At 57.7% G+C, this 13903-nt stretch overlaps 1 protein-coding gene across 1 annotated transcript in view; it reads right to left on the bottom strand.

Moving 5' to 3' along the window:
- Nucleotides 1-427: 427 nt before the first annotated feature.
- ADAMTS17 (ADAM metallopeptidase with thrombospondin type 1 motif 17) overlaps nt 428-13903 on the bottom strand; it is a 190227-nt gene continuing 176751 nt past the window's right edge. Inside the window, exons 21-23 of the mRNA XM_054561974.1 lie at nt 12436-12588; nt 1788-1965; nt 428-600 (exon numbers count right to left, since the gene is read on the bottom strand). Coding sequence (XP_054417949.1) covers nt 428-600; nt 1788-1965; nt 12436-12588 — 504 coding nt within the window. The remainder of the gene's footprint in view (nt 601-1787; nt 1966-12435; nt 12589-13903) is intronic.

The raw sequence follows: 13903 nt of genomic DNA, 5'->3' as shown, positions 1-13903 counted from the left end.
CTCTCCCCACCCCCCCACCCCGTGGTCCATCAAGCACCGGGAATTCAAACGTCAGAAGGAGGCTGAGACAGAGGCACCCAACGCCGTCTCTGTTGACAACTGTCAGAGGCGACTCGTTTGAGGTACACACAACCTTAGAAGCTGTGAGCATCCTGGGAGTCATGCCTGTTTCTTTCCTTACTGCAGAAAGCCATCCAGTGGCTGTTAACAATATATTAAGTATAAAAGCACAAACGGCAAACGTCAAGTCCACACTCAAGTTCAACGGGGGTTGGGTTCTTGGGACAGCCTGGGGGTGGGCGGCGCTGTGCTTTGGGGGGTCCTGGCTGCAGGACAGGTGTGCTCTCGGGTGGGTGAGCTTTCAGCTAGCCCCGTCGTCAGGACTCAGACCTCGCGTTGGAGCGTCGCGGGACCGCGGGAGCGCGTGTCATGAGCTTGGTGATGGCGGTGGCGGTGGCCGGCGCATCTTGTTGGCATAGAAGTCCCTGCACGTCTGGCAGCAGCGCTGGTACCACCGCATGTCCTGGCAGAGGTTCTTTTCTCTGATGACCCGACAGTACACGGTCCACTGGTCCCGCGTGCATTTGTAGGTCAGAGCAGCTACGGGGACAGTGGAGACAGAAAGCCCGGGGGTTACAGATGGCATGGGGACATCAAAATGCATACACAGGGGGGCCCGTGGCCTCACGCATGCTGGGCTGCCGTTACTGGTGCACCCCGGAGCCTGGCACGGACTGAGGAACTGCGTCCCTTGCCAGGGCCACTGTGCATGCTGCTTTTGCAGGGGACAGACACACCCCTGTGTCCAACTTGGCCGAGTTTGGTGGTATGGCTGCCTCCTCGGGGCAGAAGGGCACTGCCCACCCTGCTTCTAAGCTAAGTGGCGCTTACTGTTATTTGACGGCAGGAGAGGTCATCGCTGTTGGCATTTATGAACCCCGAGGGCACAGGGCGCTGAAGATCAAAGGGCCCACAAAAGCACCAGGTCATAGCACAAGCAAGTGGCCTGAATTGCTTTCAGGTCTTGGTTGTGCAGAGAGCAGGTCCTGGCCGAGGGAGGTCTCTGGGGGACAGCAAGGTGGGGAGGGGCTCGTGCATGCAACAGTTGAGGGTGCACCTCGTCAAGCTCAAAGGCCCCCCCGCCAATGAAGCCACTTAGAAACCCTCTTCATTCCGGGGGCATCCCACCATTAGGGAAAAGAGCTTGGGGCGGGGCGAATATTCCCGAAACCCTGTCCGAAGGCTTCGTCACTTCACTGTTAAGTGCACGGCCTGCAAAAGGCCAGGTTTGGGGCACTCGGGGCCAAGCTGCCTACACAGGAGCTCCCTGCTGAGCGACAGGCGGGACCTGCCAACACTCTGCTTGCTTCTTTCTCAAGCTTGGCTTAAAGAGCGTCCCATGCGTCCATCACCCGGGACTCATGAATGACACCCCCTGCTCCTTCATTTCCCGAAGAAAGTGCCTCCCGTTGCCCCTCACCCCCGTCCCATGCCCGGGAATCCTAAAATACTTGAAGAATGTTCTCCCGTGTCCCTCATTTGTTGTCAGAGGGGTTAATGGGACGTTCAAGGCGCTGTGTTGGGGACTGCCGTTAGCAGACCTCTTTTCCATGACAAGGAATGGAATTCCATCTCCGAAACTTCAGATCTTCTACAGAACTGACCAACGTCGGCCTCTCCAGGGCTCGAACGACACCCAAGGAGGGGGCTTTCTGGCTCAGAGACTCCCACCGCCAGGGGGGACTTGCACAGCCGCCCCTGATGCCGGGGCCGGCAGAGGCACTCACCGAGGCGGGGGGAGGTGATGGTGTTCACGTTGATCTTGTCGTTGCAGACCTCCTGGTGGCACTGTCTGTAGGCTGCCGGCTTCGAGAGTGCGGGGCACTCGCTGCCGTGCCGCCCGGTGACCTTGTGCATGCACTGAACCACGCGCGACTGCAGCCCCTTCCCGCAGGTTGACGAGCACTGCCGGAGACAGGGACAGCCTGAGCCGGGGGCTGGGGGCTGGTGGCCCCTGGGCCCGGCCCCTGTGTGTCACAGGTGCTTGACATGACTGCGGAATGAGAGGTCTTGGCTGTGCACCAGCTGCCTGAAGGAAGGTTGTTTTAAGATGTTTGTGTCCTCCCAACTGTCACAAGAAACCCTAACCCTCCATGGGATGGTAGGTGGAGGCTGAGCCTTTGGGAGGTAATTACGTTTAGATGAGGCCATGAGGGTGGGGCTCCCAGGAGGAGATTAGTGCCCTTATAAGAAAAGGAAGCAAGATCAGAACTCTCTCTTTCCACCACGTGAAAACACAAGGAGAAGGTGGCCATCTGCAAGCCATGAAGAGAGCTCTCACTGAGGACCTTGATCTTGAACTTCTCACCCTCGAGAACTGTGAGAAATAAATGTCTGCTGTTTAAGCCCCCCAGTCTATAGTATTTTGTTACAGCAGCTCACGTTGTCTAACACAAGATAATTGCTGAAATACTAATTTACGCTGGTAGTATCTCACCTCCCGCTCCTCGCCCCTGTTCTAAGCAGAGAGCTGGGCTTTGAAATTCTTGAGACATTGGGCAGGGTGGCTTGTGGGCACCAAGGAGGGACAGGGCCCGACGACCACAGGGGTCTCCCCAGCACTTTGTGCTGCAGAGCGGAGCCCAGAGATGACAGGGACTGAACTTCCCACGAGGCTGGAGGGTGGGGACTCAGAATTAAGTCAAGTTACAGACAATGAAGAAGTGCAGCCTTACTTGCATTGCAGACTCACGGGCTCCTACTATGGCTACCAGCTTTAATTCAGACATGACATTCTAAGCTCCTGGCGACTCCAGCATCTGCAGCCCCAGGTTTGCTCAAACCAGGCCAGTGGAGTTCAGCAGACATCCCACTTTCCCAGGAGCGGACTCGGTAAGACCTGCAGGCCTATCTTCTCCTGTTCCTCTTCCCCTACTTCTGTGCACTCGCGACATGTATCCAGCTATATGACACCTCGATGCTGCCCTCCGGGCTCCCTGGCCCTTGCTCACTCTTCCTGGAGTCCTGGGAGCCATCTCTCCATTAAGCCGGCCTCTTTGGACAGCCGGGTCCCTGTGAACACTTGCTCCCTCTGGCCTCCGATGGCACCCACACAACCCGTGAGTTAAGGGGTTCTGAGCACATTCTGCGAAGTATTAATAAAGCAAAGGCCATGGATGCAGAGCCTCAGCTCGAGTTAATACAGGCAGCTTGGAGGGGAGAGAAGGGGACGGGCCTGTCCTGGGAATGCCACACCTGGGCCCGACCCTGCCCTGTGCTGGAGAAAGGGCCTTCCCTGGGCATCTGTGAGGAGTCACCAGGCACAAGCTCAATGCGAGGCCAAGCTGTTCTCATCTGCGCCCAGTGGGTGCCGTCTGCTCCCAAAGAGGCTTTTGTGAGCGAGGTGAATTCCTCTGCTTTCTAGTCGGACAAGCAGGATCATTTATTTTCTTCATGGTAGAAGGATAAAGGGATCCGGAGATCATGGTGCTCTGAAGGGACCCTGGCCTTTTCGAGTCACAAAAGAGGCGGGAAAGCCTCCTGCGGCGCCCTCTGCGGACCCTGGACTGTTCAGAGCAGCCGGAGTTCTCTCCTGGGTAGACTAGGCCTCGGCTTTGTGCCCTGCTCCACATCCCACCTTCTGGGTAAACCTGTCAAGGGCTGCTCACGGCCTTGAAAATTCATCTGAATTCCAAATGCAGAGTCCTGGGCCCCACCGCCGATCTGGGGAGTCAGCACTGGAGCACATGGAAGTTCGCGGGCTGCTCAGGAGGAGGGATGAGGTCACAGGAGGAAGTCCCCACCTACGGGAGATCTTGAACATGGGGCAGGGGCCAGAGCAAGGCGACTTCTGCCTGGGGGTTGGGGTCGGGGCTGGGAGGGGGCTGGTTGCAAGCTGGAATCTGCTGCGTGGAATTACCTGGTGAGCTTTTATAGGTCCTGATGTCCCAGACCAATCAACCAGTATCTCAGGAGGGGCACCGGGCATCTGTGGTTTGCAAAGGTCTGCAGGCGAGTGCAATGTGCAGCCAGAGCTGAGAACCTCTGACCTTCCCTGGACTTCCCCCCAGTATCCCGTGTAGACAGGGAGGAGCTCGCTTTTCTTATGATGAAGTACTGGAGTGTTTATATACATATATGTGCAATTAAGTAAGAATGGGCACTCAGCTGCAGTCTTAATGGCTGCGTTTATATACAGGTGACCGGTGTGCTCGAATATAAGCGGGGGCACCAAGGTTCTCGCTCACAACTATTCTTGGGGAAGTGACAGCTTAGGGGCAGGAATAAGGGATGCCCTGCAGTATTTTGTAGCAGGATTACCATGAGGGAAAAAAAAGGAAGCAAAGCAATTGAACCATCTTTTCCTAGAGGCAGGACTTCATAGCCACAAATGAGGGGCAATGGGATAAGCAATATGGTAAGTGGATATACAACAGTGATCTGGTAAATGGATATACCTGGAGACGGGGTGGCCAGGCTGACAGGGTGAGCGAAGGAAGTGGGTAAGGGCCCTAATGCGGTGCAAAGTCCTGGGCACATGGAGCAAAGTCAGGCCAATGCAGTGCAGAGTTGTGCCAACGCGGAGCAAAGTTACGCCAATGCAGTGCATAGTTATGCCAACACGGCGCAAAGTTATGACAACTCAGTGCAAAGTTATACCAACGCGGAGCAAAGTTACGCTAACGTGGCGCAAAGTTATGCCAACACGGTGCAAAGTTGTGCCAACATGGAACAAAGTTATGCCAATGCGGAACAAAGTTATGCCAACTCAGTGCAAAGTTATACCAACACGGAGCAAAGTTATGCTAACACAGTGCAAAGTTATGCCAATGCAGAGCAAAGTTACATTAATGCAGTGCAAAGTTATACCAATGCAGTGCAAAGTTGTGCCAACGTGGAGCAAAGTTATGTCAATGCAGTGCAAAGTTATGCCAATGCAGTGCAAAGTTATGCCAACACAGCACAAAGTTATACCAATGCGGAGCAAAGTTACGCTAACGTGGCGCAAAGTTATGCCAACACGGTGCAAAGTTGTGTCAACATGGAGCAAAGTTATGCCAATGCAGTGCAAAGTTATGCCAACGCAGTGCAAAGTTAGGCCGATGCAGAGCAAAGCTATGCCAATGCAGTGCAAAGTTATGCCGACACAGAATAAAGTTATGCCAACACAGTGCAAAGCTATGCCACAGCCCATGCGTGAATAGCCAAAGAGAGCAGCACAGCCATATTGAAGAGAAGGCAGCACTCAGTGACCACAGCTGGCCGTGACTCGGCCTGCGCTGGCAAGACGATCAGGTGACGCAGGAAGTGGGGAGATGACGACACCGGCAGACAGTGCTTGGTCGCACCTTAGAGCAGTGCGGATACTCCACCGCTTCTGACCCTGCACCAGCAGCAGTTTTATCTGTTTCAACTTCGTAACGTGCTTGGGACAGAAAAAAGTAGTACTTCTAATACCACCATATAACTAAATGAATAAGGTACACATTTTAAGTAGGCGTTTGACTAGTCCACGTATGCTATTAAAGACTTTTATATCTAAATTGGTCATTAAATTAAAAAATAAAAACCTACTGGCTGAGGAAGCGGGATTACCACGCTTATTCTGTGGCCACCTGGTACTAACAAGACCCGCTTAGGGAGGCACGGGACACACAGAGGCAATGCCAACCTCCCTGCTCTCGTCCGATCTCGTCGTGGACCGTTGGCCCCGGGACGGCTCACGGCAGGGGGAAGAGTGAGGCACCTGCATGGTCCTTCCTGGAGGAATGTGGGGGTCGGGTTTCCTGGTCCCCAGGAGGCTGCGTAGGCTGACGACAACACCGCCTTCGGGATGCGGGATGCCCGTCTCGCTCCCATGGAGCCCCCTGCTACAGGGTCCCCAGGCCTTGCCAGCCGGGCAGCCGGCCTGGCTGAGTCACTTCCTGGCCGGGAACGCCAGCAAGGGCTTCGATGTCTTTTGCAGGTGTCGTTGTTATGTATGTAAAAAAAAAAAAAAAAAAAATCCAGGCAAGGCCTCGATCCTGTGGGTCTATTAAAACCAAGTGCAAAATTGACAAGGTCTCTGCCCGGAAATGATCGATGAGCATCGTAAAACTCAGGTGTTTGGTGGGGGTGGCCTTGAGGACTAGTTTCCCCTTGGAAGGTTCTTAGTCTCGTTTCCCATGCTGCTTTGGGCGGGGGGCACGGGAGGGGCCGCATGCCTGCACAGGGTGCGTGTTCACCTGTTCTGGGGGCTCCCTGGGAAGACTCCACAATAGCGTGGAACATTCCACAACGATCCTGAGGCCGACGATCGGCCGCCAAGCTCAGCAGGGGTCGGCGTCTTGCCCAAGGTCATGGAATTAGTGAGTGGCAGAGGAGGAACAGGACCCCACCTGCCTGCTCCATCTTCCTGTATAAATTAGAGGCCTTCCTGGATGGTGCCTTTACGGGAGGCCACAAACCCCAAAACCAGGTCATTGCCCGGCTCTGCCGCTTACTTATTCGTTGTCTTTCCTAGCATCGGCCGCTGGCTTTTAATTTTCCAGTCTGGAAAAAAGAACTGCTCCACGAGATCACAGAAAGTGTCTCTGAAGTTCTTCCACGGAGACGCCAAGTGTCTGTTCTCACGTCTCTGCAGGACCTCTGGGCACGGCAGGGCCAGGCCAGGTAAGAGGCTGCGGGCTGCCTCTCAATGGCTGGGGGGCACCCTGGACCCTGCAGACTCTGCCCCCCTAGAGGTTTGAAGCTTGGTTTCGGTTTTGCTGGATTTCAGCCGGAGTCCTAGCGGCTGCTGTGCACCCAGCCCTGGGCTGGGGGTGGCCCGCACCCTCACAGGGAACAACTTTTGAGAACCTTGCGTGGGTGCACGTGAGCCTGGGGCTGTCTGAGCCAGCCCCACAGAGGATGCCTCGGGGCGCAGGTGAGAAGGCACACGGGCTACCAAGTGGCAAGCACAGGAACCATTTCGTTTTTGCTCACTGCTTGAGTGCGTACCTATATAGGAGTGTGCAGGGCCAACTGCGAAAAACATCCACCATGCACATCGAACCATGAAAAGATTCACTATTATCTGGTCTGTGGGACTTACGGTCTCGCCTGTGTTTTCTGCAGTAAGACAGAATTACCGATGTAATTTAAACTAGAAGTGAACGCCCTGGCCAGGTGGCTCAGTTGGCTGGAGCATCGTCTCGTGCACAAAAACGTGTGGGTTTGATTCCTGGTCAGGGCATATACCTGGGTTTCGGGTTTGACTGCTGTTTGGGGAGTGTGCAGGAGGCGACTGATCGACGTTTCTCTCTTTCCCTCTCCCCTGCAAATCAATAAGCTAATCCTCAGGTGGGGATTAAAAAAGTAAATAAATAATGAAAGTGGAAAACTCCACCAATGAGCCTTTGACGTAGCTGCCACTTTTCACGCTGGCTGCATTCCGTTTGAGTCGAGGGGTGCCCACCTGCCCTGGCCTAAAAGCCGTGCGTAACCACACCATCCTAGTCCAAAAGTTTCACCAACAAAGAGGGAACGGGGCGGGGGGTGGGGCAGGCCTGGCCTGTTAGCAGGCAGCATCCCCGTTTACTGAGCTGTGTGACCTTGGGCAAGTTACTTAACCTATCTGAGCCTCCGTTTCAGAGTTTGCGGCTTGGGAATAATAAAACCTTCCCTGCAGAGTGCTCTCCGGGATTGGAGGCAGCTCAGACCAGGTGGCTCGCAGGGAGACTGGGGCGGAGGGACCCACCCAAGCAGCGCTACAGTTATTACCGCGGGCACAGGGCCACGAGCAGAGCGGGCTGCCCAGGGAGTCCCTGCCATCTGGGAAGCTGCAGCGAAGTCCCCTGGCCCACAGCCGAGCGCTCCCAGGTGGCCGGGCCCATCCCCAGGCCTCTGCGGGCAGGTGTGGATGCCCGTCTTGGCCTGGCTCCCTGCAGGGACCCGGCAGCCCGGCCAGGTGAGCTCAGGAGCACAGTCACAGGCTGGCGTGGCCCTGAAGACAAACTCGATTCCAGACAGGGGTGCTTGTCAACAGCCTTGCCCGGGGCACCTGAGTGAGCCGCATTAAGGACGAGAGAGGCACAGACAGCAAATTCCATCTCTGTCCGCCCCCCACCCCACCCCACCCCACCTCAGCCTTAATTAAACCCTGAAGAGACCACGTGTCTCCCAAAAGCATCGGATTAGCCCCAAGCACCGCGGGGAAGCCCTTTGTCAGGCTTGTAAAATCCAAGCAAACAGATCTATTTAAAAAAAGAAAAAAAAAACAACAAAAAACAAGTGTCTGGTCTTGTTTGAAGCACTCTTTCCCTGCTGGGTGGCTTTTTCAAATGGCTCATTATACTGACATTTAATGGGGTCCCCGAGACACAGGAAACGGAGACAAAAAGGGAGTGGGCCATAAATCCACCCCAAAGGCTGCCTGTCTGACGACCTGGAGGAAGTGCAGCCCCCTCCAGCCCCCGCCCTGCACGTGCCTGCCGCTACGCAGCACAGACGGACGAGGCTTGGTGACCTGCTGACAACCCAGGGTCCCGTCCCCGACTCAGAGGGGACATCAAAGACTCGTGGGGTGGCAGCTCCATAGGCAAAGCAATCATAAAATGAAAAAGAATTTGGGTGCACGGAGAGCAACAGGTTCATGGCAACAAAGGGAAGAGAAACGTTTGATCTGGATTTACTCAGAGGCTAGAGATACAGATCACGGAGTGACAGCGAAAGAGATTTCCCTCTCGGTGGGCAAGCGTTTTCTTCCAAAAGGGGAAAAGACCTTCTTTGCCTCTGGCCCAGGGGACGCGAGATATTCTGCAAGGGTTACGGGCCTGGCTTCCTGGGAATAGTTGTAACAATAAAATGATGGTAACAGCCCCAGGGCCCGCTCTGTGCACGCTGACCGCGAGCCGGGCAGCGGGGCTCCATTCCCTTCCACCTTGTGCCAGCTGCTGCCGCGGCCAAGCAGCGCTGCGCGTGCAGTAGGTGCTGCAGGAGCATGCGCCACGTGCAAGGACGGCTCGCTGCGAGGCAGAGCGGGTGGCTCGGGGCACCTGTGCTGCTCTTCCCCTGGGGACGGGCTGCCCACCCTGGCCTGCCCTCCGGGAGGCCCCCAGCCCGCCATGGCCACACCGCCCCCAGCCGGGAGGGGCTCGGACGGCCTCTGTCACCGCGCGGAGGCCCGGCCCTAATGACAGGCTCCACCGGGGCGAGAACTCCCTTCTCCTCCCCTCTCCCGCCTGTAAAATCAGGACTATAAATAACGCCAGATCCCAAAGGGATGTTTGGAGAATTAGCTAACGGAGGTTGTAAAAGTCTCGGGAGGAAGAAAACGCTGCAGGAATGTTACAGACAGGCATGAGCTCTGGTTCCTATGGAGCGGGGCCCAGGCGGGGCCGCTCGAGGCCCGGGGGTGGGGGAGCGGGAGACTGGGTTAGGGTGACCGGGGTGAGGATGGACCCGCACCGCCCAGCGTCACCCCCCATGTTGTCCCTGAGCCATCCTCAGAGGGGCCGGTCTGCTCGGGCAGGTCTGGCCAGCAAAGAAGGAGGGTGGGGGGTGGGGACCGGGAGGGAGGAGCAGAGACAGAGAGAGATGGACAGATACGGGGGAAAGAATACCCCTACAGTAACTCTATTTGCTGTTTGTGCCTAAAAGGCACTTGGCTGGCGAAATGTCAAAAGCATTTTTGACAGATTTCCCCCCAACTTGGCATGAGCCACACAGACCTTGGAAGCTGTTGAAACCTGAAATAGCAGGTTTGAGCAATAATGAAAATCCCCACCGTCTCTGCTCCAGCCCTGACACTGGAAATGCCATCTCGGGCACACGCACACGCTGCCCCCCGGCATGCCCGCACCCTCCCCCGCTTCAACTCACGCTCCCTTTCGAGCTGCTCTTCCCTCCTGTCCTCCGCCTTGGCTTTGCGTTTCCCTTCATCCCCCCCGATTGGCAGCCCACGGACTTGGCACATTCTGGTGGGGACGCTGTAGCCAGGGAACCAGGAAGCCGAGGGGACCCCCAGCGACCTGGGCTGGTCACCCCAGGAGCCCTGGCTGCTGGCTGGCCAGCCTGGAGGCCGGGAGACTCCGGGGGCCACTCTCGCTGCCTCTCCACTTTGGTAACTTAACTCTCCCATCAGGACAGTTTCAAAAGCCCTCACGCCCCATCAGAGCTGCTGAGCTTCTGTTCCCTGGGAAAACGAGGCTGGCTGGAGGGGCCGGGCGCTGGGGGGTGCAGGGGTCCGGAGCCAAGGGGACGCAGTGCCAGGCGCTGCCAGACCTGAACCAGCCCCACCTCACCCCTGCTTCCTGCCGGGGCCACCTGTGACCATGGCAATCGCCCTTCAAGGGTCAGGCTGCATTTTCGCAGTCTGTGACCTCTGCCGAGTCCCTAACTACAAGGGCAGCTTTATTCCAGTCCGCACCTGGACGTCTGCCGCCCGAACAATGTCACTCAGCCTGTCCCTGTGCTGGGCAGGTTCCCCGCCATGTCCTCAGGGACCTGTCAGGCACCACGCAACCATCAAGCCTTGAGATGCTTCCGCCACAGAACTTTCACGGATGTTCTCTGACAGGAACCTAAGCTGCTGACGCCAACCTCCACCTCCTGGGCCGCGGGGACACATGGGGGCCCTTTCTCGGGCTGGGTCTGGATAGGCTTGGACACGAGACAACATTTCTTGGCATGATTCTGGAAGAGACCGGGCAGCCCTGGCTAATGAGAGTGAGTTAGAACAGAACAGGTCTGTCCTGGGGACTGTGTCTCCCAACCGTGTGGCCAATGAGTGAAATACTTGAGGCTTGGTTGTCCAAGTGCGGCGTCATGTACACCAGCACGTTGACAGCTCTGAGCATCTCCGAAACAAGCAAGGGTCGGTGTTTCACGGCTCCCATTTCAGAGAGAAACAGACTGAGGGCCAGAGAGGCTGAGCGCCGCCAGACGGCGAACCGGGGCTGCAGACCGGCCTCCTCGCGCCTCTATCCCAGGCAGGACTCCCGGCTCTAATGGCTTATTTCCTTTGCAAGAGCCTTCATGGGAAGCCTCTCCCCCAATGTGCGATTCATCCTGGCAGCTCGGTCCTGAGCTTTATTACATTCCTAGGTTTGATTTTTTGGAGAACCTGGACTGTTGGCCTCAGTTCTGTTGCTTCGGTTGCATTTTCTGAGCTGGGAGCAAAGGAGAAGGTGTTTTTGGTCTTCCTCGAATTCACTGTCATCCAGGTGCTGCCTTGCAGCATAGCCAGCCCCCTGGAACCTGAGAAATCGGGCTTTTATGCATCCCCGGGGTTTGGAGGAGTTTGGATCCTCACCTGTGTGTGTGTCAGGGGTGGGGGTGGGGGTTGGCCTTTCTGCAAAGACAAGATTCCGATGAGTTTTGCTTTCTAACAGGCACACCGTCCCTTCCTCTGTAAAGCCCAGGCACAAAGCGAGTGCTGGCCTGAGCCAGGCAGGCAGACATGGCGCCGTGGGGCTGCTGCGAGGGGCCTGGGGGACAGAGAACGTGGCCTGGGGCGCAGTGCTGGCCCCCGCGGGGCCCCAGGCCACCAAGGACAGCACGTGAGGATGCCAGGCAGATTTGTGCAAAGAAGCCACAGTCCGAACTTTCAGGTGACATTTCCCCATTTTTCAACGTCAGCAACCCATCCCAAAGCGCTCCGGAGAGGGCGCAGGCCACACAGAAAGAAGCACGTGACTCACAGGCCACCGGCGGGGAGAGACACCAAGAGGAGCAAACGGGAGTCCCTGTCACCGCGGCTGTGAGTGAACACGCCGGGCTCATGGGCTCTCGTGGGAAACTGTCACTAGGAAATCAGACACTAGAAAATTTCGTGCGGCATCTTACAGTTTGGGGGGAAGAGGCTGCCTGGAGAACCTGCTGTTTGCTTCTCGCCCGGGACAACGGCACTCACCTCAGTTCCCCATCAACGGGCGCCCGTCAGAAACATCAGGTGAATGAGTGAAACACAGTGTCAGCACCAACGATCCTTCCCACTCATGATGCAGCCTGACCCGCCGTGTCCCCAGGGGCAAGGGCTGGCCCTGGAGGACGGCCGTCCTTGCTCCCACCCCTGTGCCCCTCGCCTGAGACCCCAGCAACTGCGGAGGGCCGTCTGCCCACAAGCCCCCGGCGGTCAGTATCTGGCCAGGCCAAGGCTCCCCCCCTCTCCCGCTTCCGAGGCTTTTGTGACAGCCGGGCGGCCAAACGCCTGCAGGACACTGGGGCACAGCCGGCACGCTTCGCGGGGCAGCAGACTGGCATCTGAGCCCCCGCTTTGTGCCTCGGGGGACATTCCGTCCCTTTCAAATTGCACACGGCGTGCGGTCGCCGGTGGGTGCAGAGTTGGAAAGAGAGTGGATCTGCCTGGTTCCATGGGGACCGCCTCCGTGGAAGGAGGCCCACGGGGACAGCCGAGGCCCGGCCCCGCGCCCCAGCGTGGCCCCGGCCGGGCGGGAGTGCGGGCGCAGGACTCACCTTGGACCAGTCCCCAGTTCTCCACTCGTAGCAGCCGGAGTAGTCCTCGCACGCCTCCTCGGCCTTCGGCCTGGTGGACGCGTCGCACTTCCCCTGAGAGTTGGTGCAGGTCACGGTCCGCCTCTGCGTCCCCTTCCCGCAGTCGGCGGAGCACTGCAAAGCACCACGTGGACACTGGCTCCGGTCCCGGCCAGTTCAAGGCCCTCCACACCCCTCCCTGGGCCCGACCCGGTGCTGAGGACCGAGGACGCGCGCGCCATGTTCTGTCCCCAGCACCTCCTGGACTCCCGGAGTCTGTGGCACTGGGTTTCAGCTGGGACTCCAGCCACGTGGCAGGCAATGGGGGCGGGTCCCAGGCCTCAGGCATGGGAAGAACTCAGAGCAGCCAGGAGGTCAAGCTAGGGGAGTGGAGTTTAGGCCCAACAACAGGGCAGCGGATGAGTTCAAAGGACAGACGCTGACAGACCCTCGGGTGGAGCGGGAACAGGAGGCCTCAGGCGGAGCCAGGCGAGGAGAGTGAGGCCCCTGGCTCTTCCCACCTGGCCTCCGGGTTGCCAGGCTCTGCCTGCCCCAGCCGGGGGTGAAGCCCCCAGGTCAGGGTGGAAAAGGAAGAGACAGTGAAGCCAGGCGTGGCTCTCACGGAGGGTGGCCGCAGGCCCGCGCAGGGAGCTGCAAGGGCGGTTTTAATGCAGACACAGAGCAACGCTCCCTGCGGTGCTTTCCTTCCTGGGAGACAGGGGCAGCGTGCGAAGGGGCCAGCCATGGCCCCACCCCCTCGGGCAGCATGGTGCACCAAGGAGCGGTGAGAGCAGGGGGCAGCAGGGTGTAAGCACGGGGGACCTATGGGCACGGGGCTGGGTGTGCGACTCACTTCCCAGGCTGTGGGGAGGAAGCCGGCGGTTTCCTCCCAACAGCCGGGCCCAGAACCGCCCTGGGGAGCCCTCCCGAGCCGCACGGGCACTGCATGGAGCGCCGGCAACTCAACAGCTTCCTTTTTCATGCTTGTTTGATTGACCTGAAATCGGGGAGACAACAGCGGTGATGGTTTCCAGCTACAACAAAGCTGACTTCTGCAAAAATGCCTAGGAAGGACAAATGCTCTTCTTTATAGCTCTGTTATTAACATTCATCCCCAAATGTTATCTAGCTGTGTTTTTTCCTAGGCTTTCAATTTAGCTCTCTGTCGGAAGGTCCCGGGAGGGATTTTTTCTAATTTAGGCCGGCCCGTTTTAGCAGAAATGCACGTGCTTCAGCACTGACTGCGGCGCCCCCTGCGGACGGGCTCGGACAGCGCAGTTATTTGATCCCGCGACTGGGGCGAGGGGCTGGATTCAGAGGACACGAGGGGTCAGTCGAAGGCAGGGATGGCCCACAGGGCTGCCCCGCCAGGACGGTTTGGGGCCCAGAGGGCAGGGAGCCGTGCGTCACGGTGCTGAAGGGTTGCCCCCACTTTTCTGAGCGGCAATGC

Source organism: Pteronotus mesoamericanus, unplaced genomic scaffold (assembly GCF_021234165.1).
Source record: "Pteronotus mesoamericanus isolate MK-2021 breed Mesoamerican mustached bat unplaced genomic scaffold, CSHL_Meso_final scaffold_582, whole genome shotgun sequence".
NCBI classification, from domain to species: Eukaryota; Metazoa; Chordata; class Mammalia; order Chiroptera; family Mormoopidae; genus Pteronotus; species Pteronotus mesoamericanus.
The sequence above is the reverse complement of the archived record's forward strand: the minus strand, read 5'-3'. Positions and strand labels throughout refer to the sequence as shown.